This window comes from Atractosteus spatula, chromosome 14 (genome assembly GCF_055471065.1).
Source record: "Atractosteus spatula isolate fAtrSpa1 chromosome 14, fAtrSpa1.hap1, whole genome shotgun sequence".
Taxonomy (NCBI): Eukaryota; Metazoa; Chordata; class Actinopteri; order Semionotiformes; family Lepisosteidae; genus Atractosteus; species Atractosteus spatula.
The window spans coordinates 11,379,945-11,402,598 of NC_142719.1; the positions used below are offsets into that span (position 1 = coordinate 11,379,945).

The following is a 22,654-nucleotide window of genomic DNA, read 5'->3' on the forward strand; positions in this document are numbered from 1 at the left end:
CTTTTATGCTGATAGTGTCTAACGGCTAGAAGGGAGACATCTGATACTCTTTAGGCCTCTGGTGTCTGATTAGGTTCCATTTGTTATCACAGCCAAAACCATCCTTTCCACAGGAGTGCATTAATTAAGTCAATCAGCATTTCAGGACTGCTCTGGAATTGTGGTGATGTTTTTCCCCTTGTTTTCTGTCTCTTGATTTCTGTTTCTTGATTCTTTCTCATTTAAATATCTCCATTTGGCATTTTTAAGAATTTTGTTAATCTAGGCCTTCTACTTCTCCTCTTCCTTTTTATCTAGCGAGGAATGCAGACAAGTTATAACTGAACATTATTCTCAAATGAAATAACTCAATTCGTTGACAGTGGGGAACATAAGACTGTATATGAATGGTCAAACTGGATGTGCCAATGGCCCTGAAAAAAAAACAATCAACGACATGACTGGGCAGCTTGCTCCATACTCCCACCACCCTTTGTGTAATAAAGGGTCTCCTGTTGTCAGTTATAAATATCCTTCACTGTAGTTTCCACTTGTGTTCGCTGGCTCATCATTCTAAAGAAGCCATTTGTTTTTTTTGTTCTGTGCATTTGAGGATTTTGAATACTTGAATCGGGTCCCCTCGTAGTCTTGTCTGTTCAAGACTGGAAACATTAAGTTCTTTTAACCCATCAGTGTAGGACATGCTTTTGAGTCCATGAATTTATTTGGTCTTTTCTCTGGCCTGGTTCTAGAGCAGCAATATCTTTTTCTCAGATCATCGAAACCCAACTTGTACACAGTATTCAGTAATATTAAAATTGCTACACCTGTATATGTCCTATTTTTCTTTCTGTGTGAGTTTTGTATTGCTTCCCCACGTTGTCAAAAAGATATAATGTGTCGGCACCTGAGATTTTTTCATATGTTTTCCCTGCCTGTCTGCAACGCCCTGCCTTTGGGAAGCGGCAGACTTTACAGTAGCTGGCGTGTGTGCTGTAAATGCAGCAGAAAACACACTGTTTTATTCATGCAGCATGTGTACCACCAGAACGAGCACAGTGTCAAGAAACTTGGAGCAATGTGCATTTTCTTTGTTTGAATGTTAACGTGACTAATAATAGGCTGGAAATAATTTGCTTTGGGACCGCGTGGTCATGCAGTGGTTAGCGTTGCTGTCTCGCAGCGCTGTGGCCCTGGGTTCCATTCTCAGGGTGCTGTCTGTGTGGAGTTTGCATGTTCATTTGGGTTTCCTTCACATGTTCCGGTTTCCTCCCACAGTCCAAAGACAAGCAGGTTGGTTAACTGGCTTCTGCCAAAATTGGCTGTGGGATGAGAGTGTCTGCGTCTCTGCCCTGTGATGGACTGCCGACCAATCCAGGGTGTACCCCACCTTGCACCCCCTGCTTGCTGGGATAGACTGCAGCTCCCCTGTTACCCTGAAGTAGAGAAAGCAGTTAGAAAATACATGAGAATGTCTTCGTTTCCATTCAACAAATGGAAATCGAGATCATTCTTCTGATGAAATGCCCTCTAGGTATTCAAGAGTAATTATTGAAAAGGTCTCACTTAGAGAAGATCAGGTTACGATGCAGTTATTTCTTCATTCTCAAGAAGCATTCAGGACCTGGGGGTGACATGCAGAAGCCCACCATAGCATGTCAGCACAGAGCTCATTTAGATGAATTTCACCAGAGCGAATTATTGTTTTTGCTTTATTTCGTCTCGCCTTAACATTTCATCAACCTAAGGTAACTGTGGGGTGAATTATGCTCTGCGTATTTTTTTTTTCCTGTACAATTTTTGGAATGGTTACAGGCAGTAATGGCCCACAAATGTGCCTAGAAGTCTGAGTGCGTACTGTAGTCTTCTGTTCTTCTATTTTTGTGTGTTGAATAATGAATTACAAAACCCACATTTAACAATAAGACTCTTTAAAGACCAGACAAAAACAAGGTCCTGTGATCTACCAGGATGTACCAAAATGATATTGATTTCCTGAGGCCTCTATCCTTGAGAGAATGCAGCACACAGCATGTTGTTTTTGCATTTAAGCAGTATGTGTTATTGCATACTGTAAATGCAGTAATGGTTTATATCCAGTGGGGGCAGTAAAAGGCACAGAGCTGAAACATGTACATGTCCGGATGATGCTTCTCAAACTTAAGAGGAGTCTGCTAGGCCGTCCTCGAAACAGATGTCTTGTGAGGACTTAGCAGTTGAAATCCATGAAGGACAACAAAATATTGTGCAACCGAGACTTTATTTAGCCACATCTTATGGACACATGACACAAAGTCTTGCTCCATAGCAACCCCTCACTAGCTATCACGGTGAGCCACTTTATATACCAAACAGTCTTAATAAAACCTTCAGGTGAAAATGTAGCTCTTAGCACAGAGTGGTACTCTCAGCCTCCCTGCCTGAATGAAACAGGCCTGTCCTTCCCATTTAAAGGTTTATTGGAGCAGGGGTCCGACCACACACTTCTATTCGGGTCGGAGGAAAAAAAAAGGATCGGGAAGTTCTGTTATACAGGAAGTTGAGGTGACGCCCAAGTGCACAGCGGTGTGGCTTCAGGCCAGCACACACCAGGCAGTCAGCAGTCAGAGAGCAGACAGTAGGGAGTGGGACAGCTGATACTCAGGGCTGCAGACAGAACCTTATTAAGGAAGCCTGGTGGTGTTTTTGTAATTGTATCCGCTCATCACTTCCATCTTGACACTTTTGAAAAAGGTCTTCTCTTCAGACTTAGTGATTGTAAGCCCAGTGCAAACTTAGAGAACCTTTATCAGGGAGGCCAGTCCAATCGACTGCTTAATTTGGACAAATGATTGTTTTTATTATATATTTTCTCTCTCATCATACATGTTGCTTTTACTTGTTAATAGGTTCATGTTGTGTTAACACAGTAAACAATACATTTATGTCCTTTACCTGCCTCCAAATCAAATATCCCAGATGGGACAATAAAAGGGGTTTCCCATGTCTTATATAGAGTACGGGCCCAGAAAGAAGTATGTTTCACACTGTTAGTGTTTGTTCTGTCCTTTTGCTATATGTCAACTTCTACCCTTAACACCTTGTAGAAGGAAATGAGTTGCCGTAGCAGGTAAAAAAAAAGTCAGCGTTATTCTGTCTTAACATACCTTTTGCTAAAGATCAATGTGGTTCAGTAGTAATGTATTATCCAGTGAAGACAGTGTGGTCCAGTAGTATTGTAGTGCTGGCTGTGTGCAGTATATGTAATGTCCCGCTTCACTTTTGTCCCAGGATTCCATCTGATCCCCCGCCTGTCGTCGATTGTGCCCGAGAGCTGCCTGCTGATCGTGGTGGGCCTGCTGGTGGGCGGCCTGATCAAGGTGGTGGGGGAGAGTCCTCCCGTGCTGGACTCCCAGGTCTTCTTCCTGTTCCTGCTGCCGCCCATCATCCTGGACGCCGGCTACTTCCTGCCCATCCGCCCCTTCACGGAGAACATCGGCACCATCCTGATGTTTGCGGTCATCGCCACCCTGTGGAACTCCTTCTTCGTGGGGGGCCTGCTGTACGTCGTGTGCCAGATCGAGGGGTCAGGCCTGGAGGGCATCGGGCTGCTGCCCAACCTGCTGTTCGGGGCGATCATCTCGGCCGTGGACCCGGTAGCTGTGCTGGCCGTGTTCGAGGAGATCCACATCAATGAGCTGCTTCACATCCTGGTGTTCGGAGAGTCCCTGCTTAACGACGCCGTCACTGTGGTAAGCTGTTGCTTAGCAACGGGTCACCATGAAGGTGCTGCTCTGTTCCCTTTCTGCGTTCATACTCCTGCAGGCAAGTAGTTGCTTCGAGATTGCTGACAGCCCTGTAGTTCCATTTCTTGAAAGGAAGAAAGTTTGTTTTTTTGCTGACTTCCTGAATGGGTTCTGTCATGTTTCTTACCTCCAATTTTTGTGGTCTCCACATGTGCTCCATGTTTGTTACAACATGTGGCCAAGAAAATTCTAGAACTTAATCACAGAGGGCGCTTAAGAGGATAAATTTACTAGATTGCACAGTGATTGGGAAAGGAGATAGGAGATGATGATAGGATAATATTTTCTACTTGATTTTCTTCAAGACATTGATTTGTGGATGCCAGGAACAAACTTTCCACTACCATTGTTTCTAAAAGCGACTATATAAGAATAATTTACCTTAAATTAGTGCCTACTTTTTATATATTTTCTTGCCCATTTAAACTTTTTTTTTATCCGTCTTCCCCACACAGGCTGAATTGGTATTCTGCTGCCTACACCAGGAGATTGCTAAAATCTCAGATTAGTCCCCCTCATAAACATATTGCCACTGTCATTTAATCTGTTTTTCAGGGTTCAGCTTAAGTTCTGTGTTTCACTTCATCTCGCTTACAAGCCTGCTGTCCTGAATTTCAGAGGGCCTGACTGTTATTGTAGCTCCGGGGAAAAATCTATTTTCAATTTGCGATCCCGCGGTTTGGAGAGACTTGTCTTCTGGGAGGCTGAAAAGTCTGTAATTGGCTGTCACTCATATGACTCGGCATAAAAGAAAGAGATCGTTTCAGCCTATTGGCATTGTCTCGCTGGAGTTCCAGTCCATAGAAGAGACTGTTTTAGTGAGTGTCCATCCCTAATCTCACCACCTGTAATGTTCTTTTCTCTTGAAGAATATAAGATACACAGCTCCACAGGGACTGGCAGTTTGACAGTGTTCTTTTGGAAAATATACCCTGTTACTTCTGCACCACATTAAGCTGAAGCGATTTGTTAAGCTGTCTTAAAACCTTAATCCTGCCTTAAGAAATATTTTTTATTATAGTATCCATGCAGTAAATTGAAAAGAGATTTTCTAACTTTGCTTATGGAAAACGTACCTACCAAAAGTGAGTTCCTTTTCTTCCATCCATACATTTTCTAACCACTTCTAACAATTCAGGGTTGGGGGGTGCTGGACCCTATCCCAGCAAGCAATGGGCACAAGACAGGACGCCAGTCCATCACAGGGCAGACAGACACAAACACACACACACACACTCACACCAGGGCCAATTTTCCCAGAAGCCAGTTAACCTACCAGTTTGTCTTTGTACTGCGGGAGGAAACCAGAGCACCTTGAGGAAACTCACATGAATACTGGAAGAACATACAAACTCCATACAGACAGCACCCAGGAATTGATCCCACGGCCCTACTGCTGTGAGGCAGCAATGATGACCACTGCTCAACTGTGCCACTACTACCTTTCTTACAATTCATCTAATAGATTCCAATGTAAGGTCCGAATTGTGTTCAATGTGTATGTTTTTGTGGAAGAATATAGCCTGGGGTAGAGTAGCTGAGTGACTTGTTAGATTTTGGCATGGCTACCAGGTGCCCAGGCTTAAAATTCCCATGTGCCCAATGTGAAAGTGGGCTGTGTGCTCCATTGTCAATCCTACCTTTGAGAATGGTGGTTCTGGTACATTTCTCTCATGAGACTGGAGCTGGTTCTGGTACATAACCAGTATAGTGCATACTGCATCTTTGCAAGGAGGTGGCACGTGCCAGTTGTATTTCCTCTGTGAAACTGGTAACAGACCCGGTGGAGGTGGCACGTGCCAGTTGTATTTCCTCTGTGAAACTGGTAACAGACCCGGTCAGATGAGTGCACTGGAAACTGCTGTATCAGCCCTCATTCACCACTTCTCTCTCATGGCTTAAGGCTGTTGATCGTCTCTTTCTTCTGGGCATTTTTACTCGAATTGCAGCCTATCGCTGTTAGACAAGCAGAAAAAATGGAGACCAGCACAAAATTAAAAAGTTTTTAATAAAACTAAATAAATTGGCATCGAAGTTGTATGTTAAACTGTGACTGGTAAGTGCCATTTGCAGCTTGACCTCATACTCTTCCATATATTAGAAAATGAGACGCGTTCAGTGCCTTTTACATTTGAACTAATTATATGCTTTTATCCCTGTGTGTGGAGATTTTGTTTCAAAATCATAACGGGATACCACTCACTGTATTCTGTTAAAATATCAACATAAATGTCCAATTAATGGGCAAAACCCAACTGCTGTTCTGTGGGATGAATTAAATCTAACTTCTGACAACCCGAGCACTAAGGATTCAAAGACGTTGTTTGGCAGAGTAAGGGTGTGGCTGTATTCTGCTCTGCACTGGCACAATCTGGTCTTCGTAAAGTTGCCCTCTTATCTCAACCAGTGAAGCAATCTTCTGTGGAGTGGGGCTGCTGGCCCACTATAGTTGCTGCATTTCATTATTAAATGAACTGGGCCTCCTCCTATATGTAAAGAGCTTTAAGAAGGAAAGTACTATACAGATGCAATCATAAGTAGTATCAACTTTGAATTAAAATGTTTACTCTGACAACGGCATAAATCTGTTTGCGGCAGATATGTTCTGAAGATGCATTATTTTCTTGTATTGTGTGTTACATCAAGTAAGGAGTGGAATATATTGTGGAATAGGAACACTTCTTTACCCTAGTGCACTTGTCACTGTCACATGGCTTTCCTGTTCTTTAACCCCTAAGCTCTGTAACTACTTCCACTGAAGATAATCTGCTGATCTTCATATCCAGTATCTTTTTTTCTTATTAAAAGATTCTCTGTGAAGAAATATCAACTACAAAGAGTTAGGTGACATTAAAATGACGGGTATTCTGTCCCACGAACACTTTGATTTATGTCTTCCCAAATGGTCACAACAGCTAGGCCTCGAAGGTGATGCAAAGAGTTTTGACCTTGTCTGTTCATTGTGAACAAAGTACCTCTAATCCTCTAGGCAAGGTTAGTGTTGTTAGTACAACAGTATGAAACATGGCTGCAATACCTGCCAGCATTTTGCTAATGTATTATCAGTACAGCTTTGTTTACAGGACAAATGGAGGTAGCGGACAAAAATTGAAACATCTGAGCAAATGAGCAACACCAAGTATAGTGAAATCAAGTACTTCCACGCAGATGTGTTTCATGCGTTAATTAAGCAAATAAGATCCCATGTTGCCGTGTTCCCAAAATTGCGGATAGCTTGGCTCCAGGAGAAGATCTCGGGACTCTGAAAGACTGCACAAACAGCTCATCACAGCTCACAGTGCAAGTGTGCAAGTCCAGTGATGCAGAAAGAAATGAGATTTGAGCAGATGAATGATCCTTCTTGATGTTCTCAGCGTGCTGCCAACCTAAAGGAACATCTGCCAAGAACTCCACAGAGCAGAATACCATAGTCGATTTGAAGTGTCCATTTGCTCAGCCTGTGCCATTATCTCCATGTCGGTCTCAGACGCTCTGTTCTTGAATCCTCTGTGCAGGTGCTGTACCACCTTTTCGAGGAGTACGCTGGAGTGGGCACAGTGACATTCCTGGATGTCTTCCTGGGGGTCGTGTGCTTCCTGGTGGTGGCGCTGGGTGGCATCTTCGTGGGCGCGGTCTACGGCATCCTGGCGGCCTTCACCTCGCGCTTCACCTCCCACACCCGCGTCATCGAGCCCCTCTTCGTTTTCCTCTACAGCTACATGGCCTACCTGTCCGCCGAGGTTTTCCATCTCTCCGGCATCATGGCGTGAGTTTCTCCTCTTCCACAACATCCTGTCCCCTTGCAGTGCAGCTTTCAGGTATGAAGAAAGCTGAGGCAGCAGAGCCGTGCCCTGCTGTAGTTCTAGAGCTCCTGGAGTTTCCAGGCGTGAAGAAAGCTGAGGCAGCAGAGCCGTGCCCTGCTGTAGTTCTAGAGCTCCTGGAGTTTCCAGGCGTGAAGAAAGCTGAGGCAGCAGAGCCGTGCCCTGCTGTAGTTCTAGAGCTCCTGGAGTTTCCAGGCGTGAAGAAAGCTGAGGCAGCAGAGCCGTGCCCTGCTGTAGTTCTAGAGCTCCTGGAGTTTCCAGGCGTGAAGAAAGCTGAGGCAGCAGAGCCGTGCCCTGCTGTAGTTCTAGAGCTCCTGGAGTTTCCAGGCGTGAAGAAAGCTGAGGCAGCAGAGCCGTGCCCTGCTGTAGTTCTAGAGCTCCTGGAGTTTCCAGGCGTGAAGAAAGCTGAGGCAGCAGAGCCGTGCCCTGCTGTAGTTCTAGAGCTCCTGTAGCCTGCAGTGCAGTTTGGATAGAACAGAGAATCAAAAATTGTAACTTTAATAACTGAAAATTCTAACCATCATGCAGTTTTCTCTCTTCTGCATTCACTCCCAGTCTACTGTCACACAGTCAAATACCGCAATATACCCTGAAGTGCATTAGAAAAAACTGAATGATCATCATGCTCGGTATCTGCTTTTCAATGCTGAGTAAAGTCTTTTTAGTACATTTTCACCTTGAACACATTTTCATTATCACAGGGTGCTTCTATGCTTAGTAACAACTAAACAGCTACATTCAAACCTTTGAAGATTTAAAAAGAAATGTGCTCTTAACTTTAAATGTAATTATTTGAATGCTTATCATGGTGAAGTAAATAAAATAATTTGCGGTGTGTGACAGACTTGCTAGTGAAGCGGAGTATGTCCTGTATCGGTATGGGCATCGTTCACATTCTGAAACCATCCATGTTTGATTTGGTTTTGACATCATTTCCTGTTACTGACATTATAAGTTGTAAAAACGCATGATCAATGTTCGACAATAGTAATCTGTACATTTTAAGTGAACACACAGGACAGAATGTTAGGTATCTCCTGTCAAAAGAACAGTACTTTTTCTGGGTGCTCCAGTTTGTTTGCACAGTCCAAAGACTTGCTGTGTCTAAATTGTCACCCAAATGTGTGTGTGCCTAAGTCAGACTGAAGCCCAGTCGAGTACATATCCTGTCTTGTGTCCATTGTCAGTTTGGTTACACTCTGTCTCAAACTGACCCAGTATGGGACTAAGAAATTTTTGGGCTTCTCTTTCACAAAGAAGTCAAATCTTAATATCTGACTACAGCTGTCCTTGTGGTTGTGGGGGGGAAAGCACAGTTTATTTCATGACCAGAGAAATAATGATCATGTATGGAGTATTTCCAAAAATTACAAACCCCCAAAGCCTTTTTAAAAGTTATAATTATCAACTATTGGGTGTGGAGGCAGTGCTTAGATTGGTCAGCCTTTAATCAAAATGTAAGTCACATGCAGTTTGAGAGGGCTTATCTGTGTTTGAGTGGTTACCAGTGGCTCAAACCCCTCACATGTTTAGATGTCTGGACCAAATGTCAGTCTTTCACAAATCTCTTAGGCAAACACCATCCTTCTATTACAAAGCAGACATGCTGTCATACTGTGACCATTGAACAGTCTTTAGCATTAGAAATCGCTGTAATTGTCATGGGGTCTCTATCTGTGTCATCTTTCCTTAAGGTGCAGCAGGTGCCATACAAAATGCTAGTCCGTAATAAGCGTTTGAAACCACCTCTTGCCAAGTTCCATCTGCCTGGGAAGAGTCTTCGTGTTGACACCAGTTTGTTGTTTTAGGTTGATAGCTTGCGGAGTGGTGATGCGACCCTACGTTGAGGCCAACATCTCGCACAAATCCCACACCACCATCAAATACTTCCTGAAGATGTGGAGCAGTGTCAGCGAGACTCTGATTTTCATCTTCCTGGGAGTGTCCACTGTGGCCGGGCCACACCAGTGGAACTGGACCTTCGTCACCGTGACCATCGTCCTGTGTCTGGTGTCCCGAGTCCTGGGTAAGACTCTTGAGCCAGGTGGGAGGGATCCTGGAGAAAAAATTTGCACAGCAATTTGAACAGTTTCCAGTGACTATACTGTACTTCTATTGGGTTGATTCTTGATTCTGACCTGCTCATCACAGCAGCCATCTGGACCACTGGGACAAAGTTGATATTTAGTTCTGACCTGTAAATCATGGCAGCAGTGTGGACCACTGAGACCAGGTTGGGTTGTGGTTCTGATCTGCTCATCACAGCAGCATCCTGGATCACTGAACCAACAGCTTTTGTCCTCTGGCAAATTATCAGCTGTGCTGCTCAGGTTCAAATGGTTCCCACAGTCTTGTTGCCCCTCATTTATTGAAACGCCCTCTTAGTCTGATTGCAAAATTGGCTGCAACGACAAATCCAGGAGTATTGAATTCATTATGATTTGGAATTAATCCTCCTGTTCATTGGTCAGGGACAGTTGTTTGTCAGGAGTATGAACATGTAATAATGGTGTAATTGTTGTATTAGTAAATATTCTTCTGCTTACCAATATAGCAGTAATTGAATTCTACTCAGACTATAATTAAATACTTCTGATACATCTATTGTAGGATAGTTACTGTAAGTACTAGTAAATGACATATAACTGACATTATTGTAGTCACCCTGCATTGTACAAACAATAAATGTTTATTGCTTGATCACTCCCAAAGATCTAATGTAGCAGCTTATTCATTTGAAGAGAACGCCAGTGTTCTGGCAGAACTTCATTATCCTCATTCCTAGATCATGAATTTGACTGGGGTTGTGAAACCCTCTTTCAAAGGTTGGCTTTATGAAATCTAACTTCAGAAACAGGAATTATCTGGAACTTGTATTAGCAGGGTTATTGGTTCACTTTGCATGTTGTGCAATTGTTAAAGTTACTAACAATAGCAATATGTGCTACTTTGGAATGCCATTAGAACAGAAGCAGTAGGACTGTGAATTTGTAGACTTCAAGGACTGTCGTGTACTGTACAGTTAGGTTAAAGGGAATTACTCTTTTAAAGCCTGATGCAAGGGAGATAGTGAGGGGACTTGATTCAAGTACTGAAAATCCTTTAAAATCATCCTGAGGGACTTCTTCGGGAATTACACTGATGCTCATCAGAGGGCACAAGCGATAGTTTAGAAGAAGTACATTTGAAGACTGAGAAGAGGCACTTTACACGCTGGGTTCAGCACACTAGGACAGTGCTGAATATCAACGTTCCCGCTTATTTGCTTGACTGGCAATTTTCAGTTCTAAGAGGAAAATGTTTTTAACATTGACAATTGTATCCTGGTGTATCCGTCTTCTTCTGATCTGTTTAAAAGTCCAAGTTACAGTATATGTAGTCAAACAGAATTTAGACGTCCAACCACTTTCTAACCACTTCATTTACTTCCGTGTCTTGGGGGAGCCAGAGCCTGTTCCGTCAAGACACAGACATACTGTAGACATGCACATGCTCGTACCAGGGCCAGTTGTTCCAGAAGCTAATTAACCCACCAGGATGTCCCTGAACTGTGGGAGGAATTCCGAGCGCCCAGAGGAAATCCAAATGAACTTACAAACCCCATGCAGACAGCACCCCAGGTCTGGAATTGACCCCAGGGCCCCAATGCTGTGAGGCAGCAATGCCATCCATCTAATCGCACAAGGTTTCAATGCAGGGTTTTACAAGTAAATTGTGAAATGCTGATGGTTAAGCAGAGAAAATGTATACAGTAAATACTTTGTAAGCACCTGTTATTACTAACAGTTGGGGGAAGTCTGCGTTGCAAGAAGTAAACAGATTAAGAAACAATTAGCAAGTTTAGCAATGACAGTTCTTGTGAAAGTGCTTGTGATCCGATAATGGGGGAGGAATTGCAAGGTTGGAACTTGGCAGTTTGCAGCATCTTGGGCTGTCTTTGTGTGTAATGAACGCTAAACAAGTGCTCTGCTGGAAAATGTTAACAGTCTGCCCTTTCCTTGTCCAGGGGTGGTGGGCTTGACCTTCATGATTAACAAATTCCGGATCGTCAAGCTGACCACCAAGGACCAGTTTATCATCGCCTACGGCGGCCTGCGCGGAGCAATCGCCTTCTCACTGGGATATCTGCTGGATAAGGACCATTTCCCCATGAGGAACATATTCCTCACAGCCATCATTACTGTAGTCTTCTTCACCGTCTTCGTGCAGGTAATTCCCCCAAGAGCATCACTCTCTACTTTGTAAGATTTTTCATGTGCCATAGGTGTGAACATCAGCCTCCTGCTTGAGCATACGCGTCAGGCCCTGCACAGCGCTCAAGGCTAACCAACCTAAATATTGCCGCGTTTGCCTCTGTCATGTTACATCTGCTGCCCTAGAAATGCCTGCTTCATGTTTGCTCATTTTAATACAGCAGCAGTTTGCCCCTTATAAAGCTCTGAGTGAGAGCTATCTAAAGGCAACAGTTCCAGGGATCAGCCTCTCAATACATTAGGAGTTAAAGAGACAAGTAGACATAATCTCCTTATACAGAAACTGACCGCTAAAATATCTTGGAACAGATTACTGGTCCTCATAATCATGTTTAGGTCCTGCACAATCATTGACCCTAGACGTGCTGTTCTCTTAGATTTTGGAAGGTTGACCTATTTGAATTCTTGGGATCACTTGTCCAGTCTTTTCAGCAGTATGAACTAATTTTATCTGTACTGGCTGCAGAATCATTTTCTTGGTCAGTAACGTCACAGAATAGTCCATTTATCAATATGGTTTATAAGTGTGCCACGTCCACAGAATTTCAGGAGCAGAACTTGTTTTAAAGTTATTGCTTTCTGAGCAACTGTTAATATCCGTCAGTGAATGCTGTGCAGACATAGGGTGACAAGGGTGACAGTGGGTGTCAAACGCATAGTGTGCTTAGTTCTCTATGGCAGTGCCTCTCAAACTTTTTGGACCAAGTACCACCCCCGATCAAACCAAAGCATCCAAGTACCACCTACAAGTCATCTTCTCGTAGAAACCCCAGAAAATCTCAATGACCAACATGAGAGCACGCGCACACATACTCTCACACATATAATACAAATAGCAGTGAGCACTTAGATTATTTGGATCGTACGTACCGCCTTGTAGCCGTTTCCCGACGCTTGTTAACACTAGCAGTGCTGTCTGTGTCAGGTTCAGCAGCAGAGCTAGTGTCGGTGGCCGATAGGGTTACCATACATCCGGATTTTCCCAGCCATGTCCTCTATTTTGATCCTTATACCACTTCCGGGGGGAATGTTCAAATATCCAAAAATGTCCGGGATTTTAATCCCATTATTTTCACCATGAAGAATAATTAACAAAAGTTATAAAGATAGTTGGAGAGAGACTTTCTTAACATCTTTAGTTTGCTTCGCGACCTACGTTGACGTTCAGTTTTCGTCCTGTATGTGTATGATTGTCATGAGGAGCAAAATCGGCAAAATCTTTAATCAGTCTGTGCAGTGTAGAAGATTCCCTTGAATTCCCTATTTTGTTTCTCGTTTTCCTACCCTCAAACAATGCTAAAGCGAAAGTGTAAATTCACAGCAGGAACTAAAAATGTCCGTGTTTTCGAAGTGGCAGAGAAGACTGGGAAGCTGCATGTTTGGTGTGTAATAAGCCTGGTACTTTTGTCTCCATGGCAGATAAAAGGTGTACTTGACTTGCAAGTTCATGTTGACTCAGACAAACACAAAAAGGCAATTCGAGGATAGAGTTCGTCAACCAAATTAACAGATTCTTTATCAAATCTGGAAGCAAAACAGAGGATACTGTTATTGCAGCAGAGGGGACTTGTGCATTTCACACAGTTAAACATCATCAGAGTTACTTTACCAATGAACATAAAACGTGGGATAAATTGAAACCCCTCTCCATCCTGACCCCCTTCCCATATAAGGCAATAGGAAAGTTTCTCAGGGTGTCCTCTTTTTTTGATGTTCAAAAATGGTAACCCTAGTAGCCGATGTATAATCCTCCTCGTTCTCAACGGGTGCGCATGATCTGTCGGAGCTGGCGTCAGTACTCTTTGCATCTGTTCCTTTCAGCCATGACATAATACTTGATTTTTGCAAGGTATTCATTTTCGGTCACCTGTTCCATTGGCGAATGTGGCGCTAAGCTCTGTCTCTGAAAGCTCGAGAGGAGTATGAACACTCAAGTATTAGTGCGCGCTGTATCGATGTATGTAGGCTGCGTATTTGACACATAAACTCATTTTATTAAAATAGAAAATATGAAAACCCATCTCAAGTTTTCTGAACCCGATTAAGTAAATTACAGATGAAAAATATACATAATTTTTAATTCCCAGTTTTTCAGTGCACACAATGAATTTCCAGGGTCATCTGGCATACCACCTGGGGGTGGTACGCGTACCACAGTTTGAGAACCACCGCATGGGGTTTAATTCAAAGTCCCTGAAACAAAACAAAACAAAAGGCATCTTTACATACTGATCTGTTTTGATCTGGTTTTCTTTTCATATCTTAATTTGACTGGAATAGTGGCTGTTTTTCAAAGCTGCATTTAAGCTTTAATTCACACCTTTTCAGATGTGTGCCAGTGCTTGGAATTTATATTTATTCCTTTAGGTCTTTTTTTTTAAATGAAGTTCACCACCACAGTGACTTCTCTCCGTTTAGAAACATGCTGTGAGTGACTAGCATATAACGATGGTGATATTCATTGCATCCAAGATTTCGTATCCTGCATTCAAATCCTAACAGCGTCTTCCATCGATTTATCCTGTGACCGTGACCGAGCTCTTGATCTCATAGTGATCTCATTTCCACACCGGTGAAATAGCCTTTCTTGCACAAGATTGCTGTTCTTCAATAATTCATATTGGACAAGTGAGCAAAGTCTAATCTTCCCGACACAGTATAGCATAATTCTTCAGTTCCCTTGTGATGACCCGCATCATTTTTCCATCAGCTTCATTGCTCAAGATCCCTTCTGAATGGTTCAGTAGGACACTGTTAAATATAGAAGTGTCTGATTTCCTTGATAGCCATTATGATCTATCTCCTTGTTTTAGGATCGAAGCTGGATGAATGTGAAATGCTTAGCATTGACAAGAATTTTCCTGGAAGATACTAGACACACTGGCACTTAACTGTTGTTTAAAGGTGTGTGACTTCAGTGGAAATTCAGTGGTTGCAAAAATTCCTTTGAGGAAACTATCCGGAAGCACCTATGTTCGGCCCAGTCCTAGTGTCGATTCTTTTCGATTTCTCTTTTACAATACAGCCCATTCTTTCTATATCCATTATTCACGCAAGGATGATGCTTTGTGAAGCCCGGAGGTTCTCTGAAAGCAGCTATCTCTGCATTTTGTCTTGTACCAATGGGACTGATGGGACTTCTTTTTTCTGCTTTGGCTTCAGGTTTTAGCTCATCTGTATGGAGAATGTAGGAGGAGTGCTTGCACCATGAAAAGGCTTTCATTGCTATACTTGCACAAGCAAATGTGATAATGCCTATCATTTGGAATAACCTTATTAGGTAGTCCATTTTGTTTAATATTAAAGTTCTCAATTTTCATGATCTATCCCTGATTCATTCCAGTGAGCAGTAGTAATGCATACAGTTGGTTGAATGTCCCCAACTTCATAAATACCTATAGATGTTACACCAAATAAATTTGTGAGTGACCAGTTTAAATGCATGGTGCCAGTTCTCTTCTGCGCTATTGTTTCATTCTTTGGTTTGTAATTACCACTGCTTTCATACCTTAATTCAGGAGTAATCCCTTTTTAGTGCCTGCATATATTATTATGGGATTAGATGTAAAATGCATCCAGTACTTCCATTACTTACAGAAGTGGGCAAAATATTCTATAGCATTGTGTTCAAATAGAAAATCTCTGTCAGACATAGTAGTAGTTTTCAAATGTCTTTCATGCAAAGGTTTGGCCATGACAAACACAGAATCACTGACAGTTACTTCCAGGCATTCTTTTTCTAATCCATTCCCTTCTAATTAATTGCTTTATTAATTATAATTATGTTAATTGTTATTTAATAAGTTGTTTCCATAACAATGTTATCAGATGAAAATGTGGTCAAATGGAAGTAAACAATAAATGTTTTGATTTTTTAAAAATATAGACAAAAACATGGCAGCATCTTAAAAATACAACTTTTATTCTTTTGAAAATGTTGATATTTGTTTGTTTTTAACCTAGCAACAGGGTCCAGTATTGGCTCTCGGGACCCTGCCTGGTTTTGCTGTGGCCATGTTCTCATCAGAGCACAGCCTTGTCCATTGCTCCTGCAGAAAAGAGAAGCCAAACAGCTTAAAACGTATAGCACAGAGCGAGATTTGTGTTTTCCGTTCCAGGGAATGACCATCCGGCCTCTGGTGGACCTCTTGGCAGTAAAGAAGAAACAGGAGACCAAGCGATCCATCAATGAGGAGATTCACACCCAGGTAACAGGCTGAATTGACTGGCCAACAGCTAAGTAACTTAGTCCTCTTGTAATTATGTCGTGTAGGTCGCTTGTGCAATTTGCCTTTGTCCATAGTTTGAGTGGGATGGCTGAAAGTTGAAATTCAGGAAGTGCTTCTGTTGACATGTTCCTATGAAACGGGCATTACACCTCTCACTTAAACTTTTCGTGCGAGTTGCCTTCCATCGTTAGAAGTGGTTTAATTGTCTGGTAAAACACAGAATAATGAAAAGGGGGGACACATTCTGCGGTAATGGCCTACATGTAGGATTTCAGTTATTTGTATTCACTAACCTGGTATTTAATACTCTGGCGGTGTTTGCACTTGAATACTTTTGTTTCAGAGTATGAAACGGCTAATTCAAAGTTTTTCAACAGTTCTAATATTGTAAATGTGTTACATTTTCATGATATTGTTTTGTTGATGTACATACCACATTACTTTCCCCAAAACAGACTCTTAAAAGTAAGTTTTTTTATCTTGCTGACATGCTTTAAAATAGAAACTTTAAAACAGCCTTCTTCAGGTGTCATGATGATATTATAGCAACGACATCTATAAAGGAATAGGAGGTAGTTAGAAAACCTGGTCTTGGAACAGATCCCTGTGAAGAGACAGAATCCTGGTTTAGTGAGAGAAGGGGGCAAGTAGCCCAGGGAGGAGGAGGAGGAGGAGGAGGAGGATGCAGAGATCTAGAAGGCATAGTGGGTCGTACTAGAAATGGGTTGAAGAAGCTCAAGTAGGTAGCTGCATCAGCATGCATAGGCTGCAACGGAACAGGTAAAGGTTCTTTCCAAGAAAAGAAAAGAGACGCAACGTTTTGACTGTGGAGCCTTTTTCAGGTGTTTTTCGACCTAGACGTATCTACTGTACCTACTTCAGCTTTACTTTGCAACTTTTTTTTAAAGTAAATGTCCTTGTTCATTTTTGGAGTTTTAGCACAGCGCTTGTATATCCATATATCATAAGACAGGTCCCAGTCTGTTACCTACAGTATGAAATGTTGTCTGGATTTGAACCCTTCTTGTTCTCATCCTCCCCAGTTCCTGGATCACCTCTTGACCGGGATAGAGGACATTTGTGGACACTATGGGCACCACCATTGGAAAGACAAGTATGTTTGCCCTTGCTGCCTCTTCACAGTTTGAGCTAGGGAACCTCAAAAGAAAAGCCCTCAGAACCTCAAAGGAAAGTCCATCTGAATTAGACTCCCGAGCGGCACAGCCAGTATGTGTGCTCTGTCTAAGCCTGTAGTGCAGACGCACCAGGATTCTCGTCTGGGCTATCCCAGGAGCCAGTCTCTAAGAGTTAGCAGAAGTGCCACTTGGGAGGGGCTAAACTTTTAAAAAAATCTATTATAAAAAGAAGACTTGTATAAAAAAGTATTAGTTATATGTTTTATTAACATTCAGTGGGGTTAGTTTTGAAACCCAATCTAATACCAAATGCTTTTAAATCTACAAAGATGCTTTTTGTTCTGAAGCTCAGCATTTTGCGTGGGGTTCCATATATATACAACGTTAAAGGTGAGCTCAGCTTGAGTGAAAGACACAAGAGAGAGGGGTACTCAGGGATCAGGATCTGGTTAGGGTAATCTAAGCAGTTGAGTGATGTGCCACAATCTTCCAGCAGTTCTTTTTTCAGGCTGGCGAAATAGAAGATGAGATGTTCTTTGCATTTTAACTTGCACATATGAGCTGCTCACAATTCTACTCCACTTCACCACATTCTCTACACAGCTCTGCACAGCAGTCAGAGTCATTTCCATGAGTGCACTCAGTTCTGTGAAATAGCTTTTATTCTCCTCAGGGAGGGACAAAAATTGATCTTTTGAATTGTGATAAGCAAATAGGAGAATTTGCGTGAACACACAAGCTCTTCCAGTCTTTTGTTTTCTCCAGAAATCATTCAAAACTACATGTTTTACAAACCCGAACTTGTCACGCCCTGAAACTGGATTCACGACTTTCGACACGGTGGTTTCAGTGCAGTCTTGCTGATGTTCACGTGCGTGAGCGTGCCACCTCTACCATGAAACCCTGAAGGAGGTAGCATGGGTGGATCGGGACCACACCCAAACTGATTTGCACTGTGTGTCTGTCTTTGAAAGGCTGAACCGCTTCAATAAGAAGTATATAAAGAAGTGCTTGATCGTGGGAGAGAGGTCGAAGGAGCCCCAGCTGATCGCCTTCTACCACAAGATGGAGATGAAGCAGGCCATCGAGCTGGTGGAGAGTGGAGGGATGCCCAAAATCCCCTCGGCCGTGTCCACCGTCTCCATGCAGTAAGGGCACACACTCTGACCTCATTCCTACCCGAGTATCCATTTTGTCCCTTAGAGTTTTCTCCTCTCTCCTTTTTTTGTCTTCAAGTTCCAGCTCAACATCCAAATCTCTGGTTACGTAGGAAAGCTCTGCTTTCTCTGTTTCTCGCTCAGTTTACACATTTTAGGACGTTGAAGGTTACTTTCACAAAATGAGACGCACCTTTGGGCAGAAGCAAAAAGCTTGAGAAATTTCTCCTCAAGCCCTCACCTCAGTTTCTGCCTTGCGTGCAGCTTCAGGGATGCTCACCCTATAAAGAACACGGATGTGCGGAAAACCCCATTTTGTGTGATCCATTAGTTGACAGACCTGAATCTGAAAGAATAATGTGTTTAAAGTTTAACCCAGGAGCAGTAAAACTAGTTTCATTACATTTTTTTTTCTAGTCTGAACAGAAAGAACTTGCACAAGTAAGTGTAGAAACACCCCTTTACTACAACAGCAGGCTCCTCATACAGTAATCACCTCCATGGATACTGGAATAGTTCATTTTTTCTTATATGTGAATTCTGCCCAGGGTTCTGCTAGCTCACCTTAGGAGGGGAGAAAATAGGTTTTCAGTCCCTGGACAAATTACACATCCCTGAAGCTTGTCTCTGCAGTACATCAATTATTTTAATGTGTCTGCATTTCACAAAAAAAGCTCATTGAAAGGTTTAAATTGGCATCCCAGTGTAAATTTCCTTTCTTAGACTTTGAGTTCCGCAAAAGCATAATAAGCGCTATTCAGAGCACATTCTTTGTGCTGTACTGTACTTCGATAGCTTCTAAGTTGAATTGTTAAATACCTGTCTTTTAACTTACATTGCCATTAGGCACATTTTAGCATAGTCGTTTTCACATATTCCTCTTTAAACGTCTCACTTGAGAAGATTACAGTGCCATTAATGTGCATTTGAAATGCAATTATACAGTACATGCTAAGGTAAAGGTTCAATAGATTTATTAAAGGAGGAGAGTAAATCAATGCAAGGTGTATTTCATGTACAGTTAGGAGGCAGTTGTCTTGTTCGTTTTGAAGGCTGTTAAAGATACCACCTTATCAGGGGCAGATAACGTCTTTTCAGAATCTTAATTTCTGAACACACAAATGTTGCCTGAAGATCTTGCAAGCAGGACGTTTTCTTTAGTGTGCTTCCCTGACGTTTTTCTGTTGTGTAGCTGATCTTTAGTGGATGAGAAATCCGCCCACTTAGTCCTGCTTGAGTAAGAAGCTAGCAGAAGTAATACAAAAAATCCCTTTTAAATCAGCTCCATTAAAATCCAATCTTTTGTGTCAAAAGTGGCTTAAGATATTTGTCATGAACTGAAAACCAGAAGACTCTCTTCCTGAGGAAATAATTCAAAGAAATATGAATAATATTTGATTTAATTATCAAATACTGTAACCATGGTGCAGAGAAGCATGTTTTTGTATGACTAAACCAGTAGTAATTGGTCTATACTTTAATTAAAGTACTTCCCTTCTGCTGGCTGTAATGACACTTGGTCGTCTGCCAGAACCATTTATCTTAACAGGAAGTGCAAAGACGCAAAGTTTATGTTCTCCCTCGTGTTTTTGACTCATTGAAACAGTGTGCCTCTGAGGATTCAGAAACCCTGAGATTTATGTGCTTCATCTTGGAGCTGGGGGTCTCTCTGGTTTAATCCAGGGAGTCTCGAAAGGAAGGAAAGAGTTCTTTAAGGAGCTCCACAGCATTGACGTTATCCTGTTTTCTTGTACGTGCTTCTAGAAACATCCAGCCCAAGTTGAAGGTTCATGAGAGAGTGCTCCCTCAGCTTTCGAAGGCACGGGAGGAGGAGATCCGGAAAATTCTACGGACGAACCTTCAAAGGACCAGGCAAAGGGTAAGAAGCGGCGCCTTCCTCACAGAGCGGGAGTGGTGTTTTTGTCAGAGTCGGGCTGGTGTTGGGGCTCTATCCTCCCAGCGTTTTCCCTTAGAGTGTTACTGCATAACTGCCAATATGTCAGCTTTAACGGTTCTTTCTTCTTTACTTTGTTTTTGTTTGGGCAAATTCCCATGTTTGCATGCGGATTCCAGTCTTTTTAGGTTGGGGCCTTTTTCTGTTTTAAGTGGGTGAAAAGGACTATTCAAAGAAAACCGTAGATCTGTGATTTAATGCGCTTTGGCCTTAATGAGTAAGCAGATGAATGCTGTTAGTTAGCTGTTCGGTTTACAAGCGGGCAGTGACTAACAGACCACACTTGCTCTGACACAACTGACACAAAAACTCACAGCTTGGAAACTCTGAGCTCTGGTGTGCCGATTTTTTTTATTCAGGGTATTTCTCCCCTGAATCCTCCGAATCAAAACTTAAACAGCCAGAACTTTGAGAGAACAGCTGTCGCAGCTCCTAGGTCCTTAAGATCAGCTGGGCAACCCTCAGTCTTAAAGCCTGTACGCTGGGAACAAACCAGCTTAAATGTGTTTCTGCTGCTTTTCTTTTGGTCTTGTTTTAGAAATCCAAGCAATGGACTGCAATTACAATCCTGCAGCATAACCACAGCAGTTTCTGTCCCTTTTGAAGCTATTTTGTTTTTAGGTCATTTCAAATGATCTTAAACTCTTAAAACTGCAATTGTGTATACGATTGCTATCTGGTCCTGGCTGTGTTTCTATTCTTTTATTGTGTGTTTTTTCCAGAGGGTTGTTTATTTTCTTTGCAATTTTGCATTTCCTTGCTTATTTTGCCTCTTGTGTTTCCAAGCTATATTCTTGTGATTTTTGTTTGTTGTTTGTGCGTGTTGCTGCCAGGGCAGGAGTAAAAGGGCTTTGTATTGGTTATGCATTCCAGCTGCGGTCCTACAACAGACACACACTGGTGGCAGACCCATATGAGGATGGCTTCAGCCAGCTTTTAATACGGAAACAGAGGGCCATGCAGCTGGAGAAAAGGGTATGTTGGAGGACTGTCCAGAGTCTGATTTAGTTTGACTGTTAGGAAGCTCTGTTACTTAAAATGTTCTGATAATCTTTCAAGTAGCATAGGTGTTGAAGTATTTTTTTTACAAAATTTTAAAGATAACTAGAACATGAGATTTAATATACTTCTGTTTCATAGTGTAAACCACGCTGTGGGATTCAGTGATTGTATCCATTAAAAACATGGCGGATAATATTAATTAAACAGTGTTCAATTTTACTCTTGTAATGGAAAATGAGATCCTCCGTCCATCACATATTTAGTACTTTTATTGCCAGAATATTTAAAGACTTGCGATCAGAAGCTCTTGGCTCATCCCAGGCAGTAAATCTGGCCAAGTTTATTAGCATGAGTGATTACTGATTGGATAGTCCACAAATGCCATAGTGACTTCTGGTTTTCAGATGATTTTCTGGCTTTCGTCGGTGCTGTCAGGTTCTTAATTGTTCTAATTACAGTATGTGATCAGTCTACTAATTTTTTTTCTTCCCAAGCCTTTAACAACTGAGGATTTGGAGACCAACATTGGACTCTGGGCCTGAACACTTGATGACTTTTTTTTATTACACACATCTAGCAAGAGATATTCAGAAAGAACTACACTGGCAATAAAGTGATTTTGATTCGATGTTTATGATTTTGTTATTATAAAATGGTACTGCTGTAGTATTTTATGTGAGACTTAATGAAATGTTTCTGAACACTCTTTTTTCTATTATTGTTTGTCTGCTCACAGCAATAGCTCTTGTACCGCATGGTGAGAATGAAGAAGAGTATTCTGGCCATGCGAGTTGGCACTAATTGGAGGATTGGTGCATCTCTCACTGACATCACTAAAGAGCAGCAGATACTGGAGTTGCTGTTTAGCTGGCGGGACAAATTCCAAATCCCACACTTTCTTGGTTTGACAGAAAGTATTTTTCACCTTCACTATGCAGTTCCTTGAGTTTTCAGACACACAGCTTATGTAACTGTATTTCAGTCGGTCCTGATCAGCACAGGTGCAGTTCCCAAACTCCCTAACCAGTTTGCGTGCCAATATATGATCAGGTCTAATATTTTGAATGGGTTCTTTTATTGTTGTTCCCGGTAGGAAAACAAACAGACTAAATAAATTATAGACTAAAACACTCTGTCTTTTTTGTTCCAGATGAACAATTATCTCACTGTGCCAGCTAATCAGCCAGATTCTCCTACCATGAACAGAGCCAGGCTGGCCTCAGGTATGTTTCCAGATTACACAGCCAGGCTGTTTTGTTATCAGGTTTTACTCCACAGCAGTTTCCAAGCCCTAAGGAAGTCAACCCCAGCTGTTAAGCATAAACCGATTTTCAATTA

At 42.2% G+C, this 22,654-nt stretch overlaps 1 protein-coding gene across 1 annotated transcript in view; it reads left to right on the forward strand.

Annotated features, from left to right (window-relative positions):
- Positions 1-22,654, forward strand: part of slc9a1a (solute carrier family 9 member A1a) — a 50,484-nt gene that overhangs the window by 21,145 nt on the left and 6,685 nt on the right. The window contains exons 2-11 of the mRNA XM_088932763.1: positions 3,250-3,710; positions 7,280-7,530; positions 9,394-9,611; positions 11,592-11,794; positions 15,957-16,046; positions 17,111-17,181; positions 18,178-18,351; positions 20,125-20,239; positions 21,188-21,289; positions 22,467-22,539. Coding sequence (XP_088788889.1) covers positions 3,250-3,710; positions 7,280-7,530; positions 9,394-9,611; positions 11,592-11,794; positions 15,957-16,046; positions 17,111-17,181; positions 18,178-18,351; positions 20,125-20,239; positions 21,188-21,289; positions 22,467-22,539 — 1,758 coding nt within the window. The remainder of the gene's footprint in view (positions 1-3,249; positions 3,711-7,279; positions 7,531-9,393; positions 9,612-11,591; positions 11,795-15,956; positions 16,047-17,110; positions 17,182-18,177; positions 18,352-20,124; positions 20,240-21,187; positions 21,290-22,466; positions 22,540-22,654) is intronic.